Source organism: Rissa tridactyla, chromosome 3 (genome assembly GCF_028500815.1).
Source record: "Rissa tridactyla isolate bRisTri1 chromosome 3, bRisTri1.patW.cur.20221130, whole genome shotgun sequence".
Lineage (NCBI taxonomy): Eukaryota > Metazoa > Chordata > Aves > Charadriiformes > Laridae > Rissa > Rissa tridactyla.
In genome coordinates this window covers 26,200,894-26,219,918 of record NC_071468.1, presented here as the reverse complement: position 1 = coordinate 26,219,918, position 19,025 = coordinate 26,200,894, and the positions used below count along the sequence as shown (strand labels likewise).

General features: G+C 43.6%; 1 protein-coding gene across 1 annotated transcript in view; it reads left to right on the top strand.

The window, feature by feature from the left end:
- Nucleotides 1–1,361: 1,361 nt before the first annotated feature.
- The window catches only part of HHAT (hedgehog acyltransferase), a 156,611-nt gene continuing 138,947 nt past the window's right edge, over nt 1,362–19,025 (top strand). The window contains exons 1-7 of the mRNA XM_054196883.1: nt 1,362–1,510; nt 1,888–2,024; nt 3,398–3,465; nt 5,171–5,284; nt 5,896–6,090; nt 7,367–7,579; nt 11,157–11,328. Of these exons, the coding sequence (XP_054052858.1) occupies nt 1,931–2,024; nt 3,398–3,465; nt 5,171–5,284; nt 5,896–6,090; nt 7,367–7,579; nt 11,157–11,328 (856 nt within the window). The 5' untranslated portion in view covers nt 1,362–1,510; nt 1,888–1,930. The remainder of the gene's footprint in view (nt 1,511–1,887; nt 2,025–3,397; nt 3,466–5,170; nt 5,285–5,895; nt 6,091–7,366; nt 7,580–11,156; nt 11,329–19,025) is intronic.

The window sequence follows — 19,025 nt, the reverse complement described above, 5'->3', positions numbered from 1 at the left end:
TACACGACATCTCTTGGAACAACTTTTCAGAGACTGATATGTGGAAGAAGATGTCTGTGTTTTCACTCTTCCTTGCAGCACCTTACTGTTTCCCAGTGCCATCCCTGTGGCTTGTCCCAGCTCCTGTAAAACAGTAAAGCTGTCACCCTTTTCCTAGGATGCCTTTATACAAGTGATACTCACTTATGATCCCTCAGCTGTAAAGGTGTCCACATCCACAGTCAAGTCGTGGTAAACACTATGGAAACACAGACCAGAACAGTAACTTCTTACCCAAATGGTTCATAGATATAAATTAACTGACAGGTTCTCAGCAGATCTAAGCAGACCTGTATTGGACGTTTTATGCCCAAAGACGTTTCATAGAATCTTAGAGTAGTTTGGGTTGGAAGGGACCTTTAAAAGTCATCTAGTCCAAACGCCTTGCAATGATCAGGGACATCTTCAACTAGATGAGATTGCTCAGAGCCCTGTCCAACATGACCATGGATGGGGCATCTACCACCTCTCTGGGTAACCTGTTCCAGTGTTTCACCACCCCCATTGTAAAAAATTTCTTCCTTCTATCTAGTCCAAATTTACCCTCTTTTAGTTTAAAGCTGTTACCCCTTGTCCTATCATAACAGGCCCTGCTAAAGAGTTTGTCCCCATCTTTCCTGCAGGCCCCCTTTAGGTACTGGAAGGCTGCTGCAAGGTCTCCAGGAGCCTTCTCTTCTCCAGGCTGAACAACCCCAGCTCACTCAGCCTGTCCTCACAGGAGAGCTGTTCCATCCCTCTGATCATTTTTGTGGCCCTCCTCTGGACCTGCTCCAACAGGTCCACGTCCTGCTTATGTTGGCAGCCCCAGAGGTGGACGCAGTACTCCAGGTGGGGTCTCACCAGAACAGAGTGGAGGGGCAGAATCACCTCCCTCGACCTGCTGGCCATGCCTCTTTTGATGCAGGCCAGGATACAGTTGTCCTGGGCTGCGAGCGCACGTTGCCGGCTCACGTCCAGCTTTTCACCCAGCAGTACCCCCAAGCCCTTCTCCTCAGGGCCGCTCTCAATCCCTTCATCCCCCAGCCTGTATTGCTACCGGGGCCTGCCCCGACCCAGGTGCAGGACCTTGCACTTGGTTTATTGAATCTGATGCAGCCGCAGCCGGCGAGGTGCGGGGATCGGGGCCTGCCCCTCTCCATGCACCAGCCCGCGTGGCCGATCGGACCCGCAACGGGAGGCGCAGCGGGGGCCGCCGGGTTCGTTCCGCCGCGGCAGAAGGGCCGCGGCGCCGCCCGGCGGCCGGGAGCGGGCGCGCAGGGGCGGGGAGCTCCGTCCCGCTCCGCCCCGCTCCCGCCGCGGGGGGCGGCCGCAGCGGGCGGGGCCGTGGTCGGGTGGTCTGTGGATCGGCCGGGGGCATCTCGGCCCGGAGTTGCCTTTCGCCGGGGGTGTGCCTGCTCGCCGCAGGGCTGGAGCCTCGTCTCGGCCCGCCTGGGGCTGCTGCTCCCGCTCCTGGCGGCGGAACCCTCCTCAGGTAAGGGGGAGCGGGGTCCCCCCTCCACTCCCCTCGGTCCCCGGTCGGCGAGAACAGTCGGGGTCCGGCCCTGGCCCTAGTTCGGATCCGTGCCGCACTGAGCTCTCGGCCCCGGGGCCTCCGTAGCTGTCGCGGCCGGGCAGGGCTCGCCTAGCCTACCCTCCCGGCGCGGAACCCGGCCGACTCCTTGCCCTGACCCGCCTCGCCGCAGGGCCGTGGCAGCGCCGGGGCCTGAGGCGCGCTCGGTGGCCGCTGCCCGGCCCGCCCGGGTCCCGCGCCGAGGGCCCGGCGTGCGGTGCCCGATGCGAGTTGTCCTGCCGCTCGGTACGCGTCCGTCTTCCGCGGGGAAACCTCTCCCGTCCTCTCTTTCCCCGCAGGGAGGTAGCCGGCGGGGTCTGCGGCGGAGCAGCCCCCGGGCCGATGCTGCTGCCGGCCTGGGAGATGTGTATCTACGGGCTCCTGGCCGTGGGCTCTCACCTCTACGCTTTCTACGAAGCGCACCAGGTGTCTCAAAGTAAGTCAGCGACGGGGCTGTGCCCGCTCCTGCAGCGCTTCCAGCTGGTGGCTGGTGAGGCTGCTGGGCTTGGGTTGTCCTCTCCGGGTTGGTTTCTACTTTGCTCTTCTGCAAGGAGCGCCTGTGCGCTTCCTGGCTGCACACCAGCCCTGTCTGAGGAAGCAGTAGCCAGCTGCCAGCTGGGCAGAGAGCTTTTCCCAAGGCTTTTCTGCATCGAGTGCTGGGACACCCTTGGAGGTGGTGTCCTGGCACTCAGCTGTCAGGGAGGAGACGAGGGAGACCACTGAAGCTCAGCTACTCAAATGGGGGAAGTGCAGGAATGTTGGCTCTGAATTGGATTTTTTCCTGGCTAGTCTTGAATCTTCTCCCCTGCAGCCTCATGGAGGTGGGTGGTTCAAAAGCAGCTGTACCTCTTGATGGTGCTTGCTGGGGGTTGAACTTGAGGAGGCCTCAGGGCAGGTGGGTCCTGCCCTGCCTGGAGCTCTGGGGCTCCTCTGCTGGGTTGTCTGTGCAGCTTTTGGGGTCAGTTTGCTTCCAAATACCCACCTGTGCCTTGCGTAACCTCTTGGTAGCTGCTATAGTGGCTTGGTTCGGTTCAGTGGAGCTGTGTAGTGCAATTTAAATACAATTTGTAGATGAAAAGAAGCTGTGTTCTGGCACATCGGTATCTTAAGGGAAATGAAAAGGGTATTATCTAATAAAAGTATAGCTAGTTAGAGGGGCTCGTTAGGGAAATGTGTAATGCATCCTGTTAGGCTTTAATCAGCAAGGTGTTCTACATTAATGACCCTGGCTGGCTCTCAAAAGAGCTTACAGGAAGAACAGGAGTGCCAGAAAGGCACTTGCAGGGTAGTGAAGGAAGTGCTGGGTGAATGAGTACAGAGCTGTGCACCCACATGCGCAGCACGTCTTTTGTAGAGATGGCAAAATGCTGTATGGGAATGGGCTCTGGAGGCAGCTTCTCTGAGCAGCTTTGCCCTGCTCTGGCTGTGCTAGTCACTGTCAGCTCTGTGTGTCTCTTCTGCTCTGGTGGGAGAAACCAGGCAGCCCTGAAAGAGGGGAAATGAGGATTAGTGTGGGTTTTGTGTGGTAAAAGGTTGGTCGCTGCCTGCTACTGCCCTTGTTGCAAGGGAGAATCAAAACATAAGTTCTGAGCATTCAGTGGTTTTGCCTTTGCCATGGGACAGAGCCGTGGCCTGGTTGGGCAGCTTGCCTGGTGAGCAGTGACAAGGTGATGTGCGCTTTCCTGGCTCCAAGTGTCTCCATGGGCAGAGGCAATGTGGGAACATGTTGCTCTTGAGCAACAGAGGCCACATCCCTGACTCTCTGCTCTGGCTGCTGTGTCCTTAGCAAAGGTTTGCTCTTCTCTGCAGAGTATGAAGCTGTGATGGACAGAAGGTTTGGGCTAGAACCAGGGACTCTCTTCCAGGGCCTCAAAAAGGTAGGATGGGTGATTGGTACCAGTGTCTTTTATTTTGTGGCAAGAATGTGAACATCATGTCTCCATGCCCTTTGCTCACCGGTGCTTCTGATTTAGCTTCAGAGGTTTGTAGTAACTTTGGAGATTGGGACACTGATAGTTAATTTTAGTAAGTCTCTGATGAGGAAAAGGGACTTGCCAGGTGTGTCTAGATCTAAGAATCATAACCAGAGTTTTGTTTTGTTTCTTGATCCCTGGGCTCAGTGTCTCTCCTTTGTTACATCACTTAATTACCTTCTGGTTTACTGTTCAGCCTTAAAAGCTGTGATGAGAAGTGTCAACAATTCCTGCAGCCTTTTTCCCCTTTTTCCTGTCACTGGGTGGTTTGGATAATGCTTAACATTAGTGAAAATACATTTTCCTCTTGGTTGACCTGTAGTTCAGGATAGAGGAGAACAGATTTTTGAGGTATAAGGGCTTTAAGAAACATGGTTGTTCTTAACTAATAAGAAAACTAGCATCCCTCTACCCCAAACCAAAATCAACCAACACCCCACCACCACCTCAGCCCCCCTCCCCGTCTGCTTTTGACCTCACATCCTTTTGAAGAAGTGCAACTAATATTGAGGATGATTTACACAAGACCAGGAATGCATATTTGTAGAAGTATTTTGGTGTTTAGTCCCCCCATCACTGCTAGTTAGGGACCCTTGATATGTGCTTTCAAGAAAGTCATAAAGCAATTGTGGAGATGAACTTTTAGTGGGGCTGTTTACTGGGGGCAGGGCTGCCAGCTGATCCCCCTTACCTAATGTAGATAAAAACCCTATGTCACAAGAGTCTCCAGCTGACCTAACTTCATCTGATCCCACCTAAGCTTTCTTGAAACAAGGAGTGAAACTTCTCTCCTGGCAAGGTGCCTTTTCACCGAAGCTCTTGGTCTTCCAAGGTGGAGCAGTGTTGCTCTCTTAATCACTCAGGAGAGGTGAGGGACATGCACAGGGAAGGCAGTGCTCTGCTTCTCTGTCGCCTTTCTTAAAAGCTCTGTTGTAAAAGGCTGACAGAAGGTGAAAAAAGAAAAAATCCTGGCTAAACTTTGCATGGGTTAAGTGTAGTCCAAAACTGTGTTGGTTTTTTTTCTTTCTAAATGAAAAAAATCCTAAAATTAAGAGGATCAGGGCAAGCAGAGGTGTGAATTTGTTGGGTTTGAAGAGATGGTTAGCAACAGTAGTAGTAGCAGACGAATTTGTTGTTTCCCAAGAAGTTTCCTGGTGGGGAACCAAAGCAAGGATGTGTAGGACTGGGACGCCCTGAGAAACAGGCTGCATCTCTGTGTAGTCACCAGCCCATGTCCCAGGGAGGAGGGGTGTGTGCGTAGGTGCCTCCCTGGCCACTTTGTGGTTAGAAAACTCCCATGGTGTTTGTAGGGAACGGCAGTGACTGCTGCTCAATCAGGTTCAGCGCTAGCATGGGGTTTAGGAGTCACAACACCGTCTAAAGCTCTTTTTCTGAATTTCGCACCATTGGAAGTCAAAGCAGAGCTGTCGGAGCTCACTGCTGTAAGTGATCACAACTGCATTACTGAAAAAAGACATTCCCCAGATGTTGAGTTCTGTGGTGTTGGGTGTGATGTTTCCTGGTGTGTTGTGGAGATGTTTCCTTGGTCCTGTAAGAGCATGCCTTTATGGCCAGATACGCATACTCACCAGTTCCCTTGCTGCCCCAGGACCCCATGGACTTTGAGTGGAGCTACTGGATCGAATGGGGAAGGGAACGTATACTGTGGCTTCTGGCTGGTCACCTGCTGGTATCACAAGTGTCCAGGCTCTTGGTGGAGAAGGTATGTATGGATTTTCTTCACAGCAGGGAGTTTCTGTCGGTTTCAAGTTACTCCGGGCATGGGAAACTTGACACTGAGGCTACTTATGAGAAATCCCATTCTGTGGGGTGAATTGTTTGAGTGGGTCTGTAATAATGTCAGAGTGAGTTTGTTGGTTGCCTTAGTGTTTGGAGACTTCAGCCTCCAATCCACGAAAGCCTGTGCTTTTTTGTGACCCATTAACGAGTGTCATTTGACCTGTACACAAAGGGAGGGTGTGATTATTCCTTTCCAAGATAGAGGTGATGACTGCTTGGGTTTAGGCATGATTGTGTGTAATGACCAGCATGTGGTGTCACACATGCTAGTTTAGGGAAGGAAAGGAGGAAGTTATGTTCTCCCTCTAGATCAGGGAGGCTCTGGATTTCACACACACTACTATAGAAACCCCTTCCCTTCTGTCTTTATGGATACAGTTGAGTTTCCCTGTATTGTTTCATGTGTGTTCTTAACCTTGTTGGCTGCGTTTGTTTCTACTGTAGACTCTGTGTAAGACAGCACAGATATTGAGTGCATTTTTTTTCTTTAGAAATAATTAAATTTTAAATTGTTCTTTTTTCTCTTTCTAACAGTATAAACCATGGTGCTTGATGGTTTATGGAATGGCTGCCTGCTGGTTGTTACTGGGAATCAAGGGCTTTGCTGTCATTTTGTTACATGCAACTATTTCATTTGCTGTGGCTCAGTTTCAGCTGTCACTCCTGACATGGTTGTGCTCCCTTATGCTACTATCCACTTTACGCATACCAGCTGTGGAAGAAACCAAGGTAATGTGGGAAGGACTAATTAAGCATCAAATTAATTATGGTGGTGGTTGTCCATTATGGCAGCTGTCTAAGATGGGGTACTACCCTGTCAGCTGATGTAAGCAGAAGTTGGCTTGAAAACCTTAGGCAGTAGAGCTGCAGTGACTTGTGCTGAAGCTTCTTCAATTAGAAAAGTTGTATTTCTCAACCATGCTGGCTGGTGCATTGACATGGAAGTATTTGCCTTAATGTGTAAGTGGTATTCAGTAGAGATGGAGTATGATACTACTTTACTAGTGCTCTAGTAAACACATTTCTTTTTCTTTGGAGCTGTAATCATACCAATTTAAGGTCCTGGGTTTTGAGTTCATATCCAGGAGTTGCTTAGTCAAGCCTGACCGTACCTTGTTGTTGACTGCAGCCTTCTGCCTGGAGAGGGGGACTGTTTCTCCAACACTTTGATTTGTACCAAATGAGCTTGTTCACAACTGGTTGGTGCAAGCTCACTTTTGCTCTTTCTCTAATGGCATTTGCTGGGCAGTACAGATTTTAGAGAAACTGCTGCTTGGTTGTCAGGAAATGTCCTTGTTGCATTTACTTTGACTAAGGGGGAAAAACGGGGCATATGTTGTAAGGCTTGTTGCCCTGATGCTCAGGGAGAGGAGTGAGTAGGATCTCTTCATGTGGTGTACACAAATTGTGTCTTCCTGTGAGGAGGAGAGGGCTCACTGCAATACAAGTGTAATCAGCCAAACTATGTTTGCAGATGTTTCTAAGTTTTTTTGGGATGATGTGTTTTTGTTATTGGAAACAGGTGTGATGGGTAGTGTCAAAAACTCAATAAAGGCTCAGTAACATCTTTCCAGCCTCGCACTTTCAGGAGTGACTGATTTTCTTCACATCTGAACTGTGGCCTTGTCAGTCAGTAGTCTCTGTTGCCAGCTGGTTTGGATATTGTATTACTGGTCCAAATCTGAGGGAGATAATGGCATTCCTGTAAGAAAAGCTCTCCTGCTGTTATAGTTCTTCACAACATAATACATTTCTGAAATTAAGCTGTTGTCTCTTTATGCTGGTCGCAGTAGCTCTGGAGGCCCTTTCTCCATCGACAGCCAGTGCTTGATGTTCACGCATTTAGCAGTGCTGTTCATTTCAGATGCTCGTTCCAGCTGCTGTTTGCTTTAGTTGCTTCCTGCAGCTGCTGACCCTGAAAGTTAGGATCTCTGGGTGGACATCGCTGTCCTGCTATAATAGAAAACACAGCACCATTGTGATCTGGCTTTGTTTTGTCTTGCAGAGAAAGTGGTACGACACTGAAAATGAGTATTATCTGCTGCTCTTCACCGTGTCTGTCCGCTGCCTTTTCTGCACCAGCTTCAGCCTGGAGTACTGCTGGCATGGACCTGCCCAGAAGTCATCCCACTCATTCCTGTGGATGCTGGCATACGTGTTTTATTATCCGACATTCCACAATGGGCCCCTTATGAACTTTGATGAATTCAGTAAGCAGGTAACAGTGTTCTTAAGATCACACAGTTACAGATTTTCAGTGCATCTGTCTCTCAGGTGAATTGTGTGATGAAATATTGAAAAGGATGGTGACTTCTTTTCAACTGCCAAACATAGACACAAGCCCTATTTGAGGAATAGATTAAAGCATGAAAGGTTGATGTTGGCTTATTTTTTATTCCTCATCTTGACAGATATTAATACCAATCATGAGAAAATGTTAGGTAGATGATTTCATTCAGTTTTCCTTGAGATGCTTTTTTAATGATATGTTTCATAATGTAGTTTACAGGTAAGCCTGAGTTTCTGTTTATCTTCCAGTTACCTACTTGACAAAAATTTGTACTGATGAAACTTTCAAACAGAAGGTGTTCCTAATGTTAGTCTGTATCTATTGTCCTTTTCCTCTGTAAGTGCTGAAGTACACTGCATGCAAAAGGGAAGGCTGTAGGTAGAAACCAATCTTGGATATTCATGCTTGTATGCCAGCCATGGCATAATACTGAACTCTCATAAGGCTGAGCTCATAAAATGGAGAATATATTTAGTCAAAATATATTGTCAAAATAAATCTTTGTATCTAATGCTTGGGTGGAGAGACGTTGATTAGATGCCAATGTTAGAGAAGGTAGAAAGAAAGAAAATAGTTCTTGAAGGATGGATGATTAATCTGATCTCTATTTCCTTCTAAAATAAATATTTTTCCCTCAATGAGATATTTTGTGGAAAAAAAAAAACACCACCCAAACCTACAGAAAAGTAGTTTTCATTTATGCATGTTTTGACTTCAGTAAAAGTATCTATAAATGATGATGTAGTATTTTTCCTCCTTACTAGTAATTTGAAGGATTACAACTTTTATTTAGTCTTTGGAGATTAAGAATTGTTTGCATCTGAAGCTATCTTCCACATAATTTTGAAAATATCAAATAATGTTACTGGGATGTGAAGACTGGACAGTTTTGAGTGTAGTGTGGGGAATTTGAATATCAACTTTAAGACAAACCATCCTCCCCAAGTTGTTCTGCTTTACAGGATGTCTTTTTGTATGGCATCAGATTAATCCCTTCAAACCAGGGAGCCGAAGACACATGTCATTATGTTTGGAGAGTGTTCATAATTTTAGCATGTAGCTGCTGGACTTGATTTTTGTTTTCCTTTCCTCCATCAGGTGGAATAAATTCACGTTTTCAGCAGTAGCTGGCTATTAACTCTGATACAGATTTCAGAGTCACAAAAAGCTACTGGTTTGTATTGGGAATTCCCAAAGACCACAATTTCCCTTTGTGTTGGTGTGAAAACAGCTGATGATTTACTTGGAACGCTTCAGACTTTAACAGCTCCTTTAATGTGAAAGACCTACCTATCTTACTGCATTTTTTTTTTCTAGCACCTTGCAGACTGCTTTTCAAGCCTGCTTCTACACGAAAACCCCAGATTCGCATGCTTTATTGCTTTCCTTATTTTCTTGCACACTTTAAGAAGTGAAATCACCACCCATGATGTCTATAGCTAACATCATTGGGATAAAGTGGATGAGTGGACATTTCAAAGGATAAAACTGCTTCTTCAGTTTATGTGTAGAAGCTTAGGCATTTCTTGCTTCTGTTTATATTTGGAAATTTTCTGTTCAAGCCACAGCAAATAGACTAGGCTTTATGAAAGTGAAAAATGAGATTCTGGTGGACCCCTAAGTGACAAGTCCTATGCTCATTTGTCTTCAGTAGCTTTGGAAGATGCAAGGCTGAATGTTGTTATCCTGGGCTGGATGTTGTAGGAAAAGTCCGCATAGACTTGCATAGAAACTGAGGTAATTTTTTTTTTTACTGTTTTTTGCTTTCTAGCTTCTGAAGTGTGTTAAATTCCACCTGTATTCATGAAGCCCTAGCAGAGGGAGATGATTTTTTTTTTTCCAAGGAATGTTTCAGAAGACACATGAGACTCCAAGTTGAGTAGCTTGGGGGTAGCTGGTAGGAAAAATTGTGTGTGTGGGTCTTGCATTGAAACTAAGCTCACCTGATATGTCCCAGCAAAGACCACCCATGTTCTTGGTATGAGGAGAAAAAGGAAGACTGAGAATGGGATGCCTATTTTTGCACTACGTTCTCATTTGAACATGCACAGACCTGTTTGGTTAAAGCCAGAAAGAAGATGGAACAAACTAAACAACCTTAACGTGTTTATTGTTGGTGTTTGCTGAAGTGCGTTGTCAGAGCTGTTATCTGAGCAGAAGATGCTGCCTTAACAGGTGAGGCTGGAGAATGGTTTTGAAGTTTGCAAAGCCCAGCAGTTGATTCAAAGTGCACAATACAAAGAGTGTGTTTATTGCAGCTGTCAGAAGAGACCACCTGTGGAACCCCTTGGCTAGAGCAGAGACTGAAGTGAGCATTCCAGCTGAGCTTACTGGAAAGCAGAAGTCCTGGAGATGAAGACAGAGAAGCTGCTTTGTGGCCTGAAATGTGTAATACCAATGCTGGCAATTGGTATCCATTGCCAGGCAAAAATGAGAGACTGTGACACTTCATCAATGGCCTCATTGAATTTCTGGGTTGAAGCAGGGCATAGCAGTTTGTCATGGCTTTGCAGGCCCATTGTGCAAATTCCCCTGATTAAATGGTAGTCTTCAAGCTTTCATCTAACTGGTACAAATGAACCTTCAAAATGAGTGTCCTGCTTAATTTGTAAGTGAGCAGAGCTAACTGCATGTTACCTGTACTGTCTGTGTGCAATTATGAGGGTGTGTTTTTTTTCTGTGCAGATGGGTTGGTTGCTTACCTTTTACGTGCATATTTGGTGGCCAGTTAGAGACTTGAAGAGGAGATGTTGCACACACAAATGGTAGACATACAAAACATGACTGAATTTTTAAGCAATACTATGTTTCTGTTATTTAATCATATTCTCTTTTACCGCAGAAAGAAGACAAAGTAATAGTATACCAATGTGTTTACTATAGTTAGTACTTGTAAGAGTTTGGGGCATCTTGAAAAGCCTGTCAACTGCAAACCTTGTCTTATCCGATATTTAACTTGCATGTAACTGCTATTTGCTCAGCATGTCACATAGGTCTTGCTGACCTTGGCAATGCTACATGAGAAAAATGAAGAACTGTCCTCAAATAATCAACTTTAGCTGGCAGAAGCTGGAGGTACTTTAAGAGCAAGCAGTCCTTGTTTCTAGAGCTGCTGCTTGGAAACCCTTCTCCTTCATAGCTGTAGTTTCTTTAAGCTTTTTTGATTATCTCTAGTGGTTGATCAAGTTACAGGAATAACATGATCAGGAAAAAAGCACTCACGTCTGGTTTCTGTTCAGGTTAACAACACTTGGCCTTTCCTACAAGTTTGGTGCAGTGTATGTTCACGTTTGGCCTCTTGTTGATTTCTGCTGCTTACTGAGATTGAGAACGGACAGACCAGTCTCCCTCAAGGCTATGTCAGGAATTTCCAGATGGTGTAGTCAAATGGTCCCCTTGGTAATAGTAATGAATAGCAAATGAAATCTAAGAAAGTTCTCAGGATGAGTATTTGAGTAAAACAGTGAGTTATGTGCCATATAACATCTTTGGATTTCTTCTTTAGATGAGGAGACAAGAAGCCTTCAATTTGAAGACCAATCTCGGCATCTTAATTGTGGGCATAATTCGTATTTTCTTCTGGTGGTGCCTGGCTGAGCTGATGATTCACCTCATGTACATCCATGCTCTCTACAGCAGCGCTTCACCTTTGGAAGCTGCATCATACTGGGCCTTGGGTGAGTATAGAAACAATAGCAGAAGTCTTCCCTCTACCCTTACTTCAGGAAACCCTGTCTACTTCTCTTTTATGTCCATCTGTAGGTACTTATGAATAGTACATTATGGCCAGCCACTGTCCGAAAGGTGGTCTACTTAAGTGTCAGAAAGGCTAACATGTAGATCCTCTAAGAAGCTTACAGTTGAACTTACTGCGCTGCTTCCTAAATTAAAAAATATTCTGTATTTTTTTTCCAATCTAAAGTGTGTCTAAACTTTGGGCTAAAGTGGCTTTTCTCCCCAGGTCATAAAGTGGACACTTAAAACCAAAAAAAAGAAAAAAGAGCTTGTTTAGTGTAGGGATGGAGGAGGGGAGATGTTAAGAATTACGGTGTCTGTTGACCTCCTTCAGTGTTTGATGTTTCTAGTTTGTATTCATGTTGAAAGGTAAAATGACAGTACTAATGAAAAGAGCGGAGGGAAGGAATTGCAAACAACCTGGCCTGAAAGTAACAGTCAGTGCCTCCCAGCTCTGTTTTCCTGCTTGACTTACCCCTCTTCTTCCCTTCCTAGATACGTGGTATTTCATTAAAATGCCTAACTGCGGTGGGAAAAAATGAGCGCTGACAAATGTAGCATAAAACATCAAGAGATTCGGGGGCTGCTATATAGGTAGATGTAGGCTAGCCCGTAAGCAGCTGGCGAATGAAAGCAGAGAAACCCCAGGCCCTAAAATTGGGTTCTTAAAAAGCCTTGGTGACTGCTGAAGTAAAGGAGATGCCTCTTACTATACCAGCAAGTAACAGGAATTGATACACACACTGGTATGGTCCTGTCAAGCATTCATTGGAGATCATGTATGATGAGCAGTGCGCATTGGAAGGCACTTATGTATTGAACTCTGGTCAGTAGAGGGCAATGTGTGTGTTCTGTATGTGCATATATGTATGTGCATATATATACACATATGCTTAATATATATTTCAAAAATAAAATTTTTATGTATAAAAAAAGAGCAAGAGCAGATGGAGAGAAGAGTGAGTGGTTTGCCTCTGTTGTTTGTTCTACCCCTCCTCACTCAATCACTGTTTAGAAAGTGGATTTTGAGTTTTCGTCTGCTCTAAATGTCAGTTCATTGATGAATTAAATCTGTTAGCTCCTGGTATTGTCTGTATGTCTGACAAAATGCTTTGCTGTGTTACTGAGCATGTGCAACCTGGTAGGCGCTGGCAACTGGATAAGGCAGGCAAGTCTACAGAATTCGGGACAAAATATTCCGGCTTTGGTGTTACCAGTGGATTCTTCCCTCCCTTCAGGACTACCAGTGTTGATTTTAAAAAAGAGGGGGGAGGAAAAAGTTACTTTCCAGACAATACCTAAGTAGGCTGTATATTTATTTGACGAAATTAAGTATTATATCCTAAGAATTAAAACGTACTTTGAACAGATGATTAGAAGAGGCTAAAAATGCCTCAAAGCAACAGTTTGATGAAAGCCAGTGTTAAAGCAAGTTTGAACTGTAAAGCTGCCTGATTAAAATATGATCCCTTGAATTGAAGCAAGTCCTCTGTGGAGACCCAGCTTTTAGGAGAGGTATATTCAAAGTGTAACCCTACTCTCATTGAGTCTTGTCTTTGTAGTAATGAAAGCAGGTGTTTAAATATTATAGTGCAAATGACATTCTGAGGCAGAAGTTTGTCACCTCTTAAATTGTTTTATCACAATGATTATACCGGTCACCTTAGGGTGACGGGCCACTGTTGTGACTTGCTTTAGGAAGCCACTGATATGCGAGTAAGGGTACTGGTAATATTTTTTTGTGTTGATCCTTATCATATCCTTATGGATCTTACCGTGCGTCTATACCAGTTCTTGTACAGAGCCAGACACTCCCATCTGTTATTTTGCTATGTTATAATTGATGTTCTTTAAACCAATTACACCAGATACCTCTGATTACATCAGAGATTTCGGACCAAGGAAGCAGCTTGTTGTTGACTCAGGAGGATTGACCACATGGTATATTATAATGTCTGCACTGCTGGGCTTTTCGTTCATTTTGTACTTCCTATTTAACAGCAGCAGCTTCAAAGCAGTGGGGAGCATCTACTTACGTTGTGATGCCTGGCTGCACCGATATAGCCCGAGGGGAAAGGCTATGAGGCTGTTTAGCAATCAGCTCTAATTAGGGAGATCATAACCGCTCCTCCATTTTGCTTCTAGGATATCTTTGAACAGTGGGCAATAAATCCCAGCAGTGCAGGTAAAGATGAAAGTGCTATGAGATTGTGTTCTTGGCATCTTTAGGGTAATGCTGATGGTCAGTATACACCTTAAAGTGTGAAGCAGAGTGTTCTGCATCACTTTGTGTGGTGTTCCTGTGAGGTGAGACTGCAAAGAAATACAAAAAACTAAAACCAAAACGAACCTTGACTGAGTTCCAATGCTTGTTGTACACTGGCATTTTTAAACATTAATAAACGTACATGTCCATACGTGACAAGGCAGAAATGCTAAAGTTACCTGAAGTAACATTGAGTGCACACAGGTGTAAACTTAAGAAAAAATAGTTAATGTTTTAGCACAGAATTGTGCTAAATGTCTAATGTGCTAAAAGATGTCAGCTGGGCAGCACAGTATTGTTATTTATTGATCCCAGGAAGCCATTGTTTGGAGAATGAGAGCACTTTCTGGAATTCACAAATCATTGTGTCTATATTCACAAATATTTATGTCTGTGAATAGTTAGCTATTGGCATATTGAACAATATCAGAGCATTTGTGCTGATTTAACTCTGAGCACCAAATGCAGTGTTTATAACAATTCCATGTTTTTGTATAAGTGCTGCATCTCATTCTAGTATTGTCTGTCAGACTGTCTGAAAGAACTGGACACTTTCAGAATTAATGACACAGCAGAAAGACCCATATTCCATGATAATGGAAACCCTGATCATTCATTCTTCTCAGTTTTTAAAGTTAATTGGGACTAATTTGCTGCCTTTACATTTCACACTGTAAAACGAAAATTTGCAGGCACTGATGATAAAAGCCACTATGGATTCCAGTAATCCAGTATCCTAGTGAACTGCAGCATACCAGAAGAATAGCCACACTGGGCCAGATCAGAGGTTCATCTGCTCTAATGAGTAATGTTTGGACGCAGTATGTAAAGAAGCCTGGGAAAAGAAATAAAAAATGAAGGATAGGTAGGTTGGTGATCCTTTCCAATGTATGTTCTTCAGGCTTCTGTAGCTGAACGACAAATTCACTGACTCGTGTAGTAACAGGAAGCTCAACAGCACTACTTAAAAGATCTTAAATTGAAATAATTGATTTATTTTTTTTCTTCTCTGTGACAACATAGAATATCAGTGGTAAAATTCACGCTGGTGGATTTCTACATACATTCTGTTATGTAGAAACTGGAATAGTTGTTGAGTGTTGCTGATCCGTTTGTGTATTCAGTCTGATTCTGAAAATGCAGAGGTTGAAAAAAAAAAAAATAAACCACTGCCTATATTTTCCTTATGAGGTTTCACATCTAGCCTGCTGATTCAGCACCATTTACTCATCTCTGCTCATCTAAACAGAGCTTCATGTCAGTCTCACAAGGTATAGGGAAGGATGAAAGCCAGAATTCTGCATGAAAGTGTATTTGTCTAATACAATTGTTGCACTGGATTAATCCAGCATACTAATAGGTATTGTAATTCTGAAAATATGTTTGACTAGGAATCTGTATATATGTGTCTTGTCAGAGGTGTGTGTCTGATGTAGAGACTAACATCTGAGTTGTATGATACAATCATGAGTGTTCTGTGGGTTTCATGTATTGGTCTTAACCATGTGCCAGTTGTTTGTTCTAGTGAAGCGTGTGCTAGTTAGTGTCAATTGGCTATCATTGTTTTAATTATTAACTACATTTAGTACTCCAAAAGAGTATTTATTTTCCCATGAGCAGCATGTAAGTCAATGTAGAAAGTGATCTGTTCAAAGGTAGAGTCACCTGGTTTAATCTGTAATTGGTGATTTCATGTTTTGTTTTGTTAAAAGAAGAAATGTTACCTAAGTTCCGCTTTGAAAGCAAGACCTACAGAGTAGTCTGTGTAAATTGGATGCAGGGTGCTGGTTTTGATGTGTTGCAGTTCTTTTTCTAATAAAGCCATAGATAGGAAATGGATTTCTGAGTTCATTTTAAGAAGCACGTGGTGTTTTGCTATTGAAATTAGGGTAGCTGTGCATCTGTCTAAATGGTAATGAAATGCTAACAGAGTAATCTGAGATTATTTTTTTTTCTATCCTGCAAGATAATGATAAGGAGAATCTGATAAAATATTTGGCATCTTGATGTCTGTTTTGAAAATGGGGAATATAAACATTAATCAGAAAGCTTAGTAAGATTTTATTCTCTAAAACACTGGGTAGTTCACTGCTTTATAGAAAGAAGTGGATGGAGGGAGGTAAACTTTTTTATAAGCTTTCCTGCAGGCTAAACTTCCAGATAGCATTGGCAATTAACGTACTTTTATGACTACATTTTTAAGTTGTGTGTGTTATGGCTTAACCCCAGCTGGCAACAAAGCAACTAAGTGCTGGCTCACTCCACCCCTGGCCCCGCTGTGTGGTTGAGGACAGAATCGAAAGGGTAAAAGTGAGAAAACTTGTGGGTTGAGATAAAGACAGTTTAATAAGTAAAGTGAAAGCTGCACACACAAGCAAAGCAGAACAAGGAATTAATTCACTGCTTCCCATGGGCAGGCAGGTGTTCAGCCACCTCTGGGAAAGCAGGGCTCCATCATGTGTAATGGTTACTTGGGAAGACAAATGCCATCACTCCAAACATCCCCCCCCTTTCTTCTTCTTCCCCCAGCTTTATATGCTGAGCATGATGTCATATGGCATGGAATATCCCTTTGGTCAGTTGGGGTCAGCTGTCCCAGCTGTGTCCCTTCCCAGCTTCTTGTGCCCCCCAGCCTGCCTGCTGGCGGGGCAGTGTGAGGAGCAGAAAAGGCCTTGACTCTGTGTGACCATTGCTCAGCAATAAAGAAAACATCTCTGTATTCTCAACACCCTTTTCAGCACAAATCCAAAACGTAGCCCCATACTCACTAATGTGAAGATAATTAACTCTGTCCCAGTCAAACCCAGCACAATGTGATAATTGTTGATTTATTTAAAGAATTCTTTCCTGCAAGTATTTACTAATTAACATAATTCTTACTGTAGATGTTTGGGGAGTATTCAAGGTAGGTGGCTTCAAGGCATGTGTATCCTTGAAAAAAAGCTTCTGTTTTTCCTCTGTCTGGAAGACCTGTTTATGCCTTGACCAAGAGTCCCTCGGCAGCTCTGTTTAGTCTTGTTTAAGTAACTTCACTTTGGGGTCTTTATATCCATTCACCTTTGTACTTAGCTTCCAGGGCAAACATTGTGGTATATGTTTTCCTGCCACTGCTCCATATATTTTAGGATTTTTCTTGCTTTTTGTGTGCTACTGGAAGGCTGGGATTTGAAGCTGGGCTGCACTAGTCCCTGTAGTACTTTTTTTGTTTCATCATTCCTTTTGATTTTGTGAGCTAACACCTCTTTCAAAGCACTGCCAGGCAGCAGTGAAAAACACTGCCAAGCAATATGAGCCTAATTATTAATTGCATTGTTTGCTGTTCCAGTAATGAAATTTGAGGTGCTTCATGTTTCTTGCACGATGCTCTCTTTCAGTGGCTGGAGACAGGAATAGCAGAATTGAGTTGTCACTTTTGCACTAGTTCAGGTCAGTGTAGCAGGTACAAGTGGGCAGTTAGCCCTGGCCGGGGGACAGGTCAGCACTGCGTGATGTACGTGGGGTTGCTATCAACGGCTGCAGAGCTCTGCTTACCTGGGGGCTTGTGCCGAGTTGATTTGGTGGTGTGGTAGTCATATGTTGGTATGAAAGCTTCCCTCAGCATGTGGTGTAGCCTCCTGCTGTGGTCAATACCAAACTAGGAAGGTTGTAGTAGATCCAGTCCTGGGGCTGTTGTCAGGGAGGAGCGTCCTGCTGTGAAGAAAATGCTGTAGCCCAGTGTGTAAGGCTTGTCAATAATCGTGCTCTTATTGATTGATTTATGGAGCTGGAACCTCCTGATGCATCTTATGATTGTTGGCATTATTGTTGAGATACATCTGTAGCCTATCTGCTCCAGTGCAGAGCTGTATTTTTTTTTTAACCGTGACCTTAATTTGAGGGAATGCCTGCATAACTTTTTTTTTTCTGTAGGAAAAGAGGCATGTAAGAAATAAAAGAAAGGGTAAATGAACCTCCTACAGCCTGACACTTTAAACTTGATGATATGGCCCCAATTCTGAGCTGTTTTAAATGTCTGTTTCCTATTAGACTTGTGCCATATGTCAGTAACCCTTTTGGAATATGACTGCATATTTATCTCTGGTATGTGTTTTCTAGTTGAACCTGCCCTGGTACTTCACAGAAATGAGCATCTGCAATCATTAATGCCATAGGGTCAGTGTAGCTGCAAAAAGGGTAAATCTGTGCTGTTGTGCTTGTAATAAAATTGCCTGCTAAGTTATGATTCTTGACCATGAGCTTTGGTGATGGTTTGTGGACAGAAAACTGCCAAGTGTGGCTTCTAATACCTGGATCCAAAGCTTTTGTCACTTACTTATGAAAATGTTCTGTTTGATAACTTCTGTCAAAAAATATCAGGCAGAGTTTTGAGAATATGAAAACTAAAAAAAATTAAAAATTAAAATTCTGTGAGTATTCTAAATTCTAACTATCCTTGAAACAAAGCTCTATGAGACTTAGAAAATGTGGTTTTGAAGTAAATTTAAGGAAGGTAAATATTTGAGGGTCTGTGGATGTATTTTTTAAAGCATAGGAAAATTTAGAATGTTTTAAGGATTGCAAGATGATAAATTGAAAATATCGATTTCTATAAAAGTTAATTTAATCTGGGACTTGAAACAGCTTGGCTGTTGATGTGCATGTGTTCAAGATTGCATGGGTACTTTAACTTGATTCTTCTTTTTATCCCTTAATGTGTTTCAGTTTTAAAAAACTTTGACCTTGACTCTGAATCCTTTGAATTAATTTATTCTGGGGAAGAGATACATTTTTGCAATACTCTTTCCCTTAGGTGTGTTTTTAATATACACTTGATATAGCTTCTTTCCAATTTAAGATAATGCTTGTGTGCGAGTTCTCTTTAAGCCTAAAATTGAACACTAGAGAACAAATTATGTGATATTGTTAATGAATTTGAGAAATTTAGCATGGATCTTAAATTTCTTTTTTTATTTCATGTTTTTTAAATCAGGTGAAGCAGTGTACTTGTAGTTGCTTTGTGCTATAATGGAGCAAATGGAAAGCAGCTGGAATGCAAGAAGGTGTAAACCCTGTACCTGTTGCCAGTGCAGCCCAGCTGTTGTGTGGCTGTGAATCTTGCCTTAATTTTCCATGGGTGGCCAGAACTCTCTCACAGCTGGGATAAGTTGAAGATGGATGAGAACTTAATCTACATAGTTTGATAGGGACCTTCCCATGGCTGGTACTGTGAGTCTTAGAATTGCCACATGCAGAGTCGCTAGTGCGTGCCGGGTAATGGTTGGTGATGTGACATCTACATTTAATTAAGATAACAGTGCTATTGAGCTGTCTGCTAGTTAATAGTAATGAAAAATTATATGCATGTTATTAGATATGGTAAAAATGTGGTTTTGT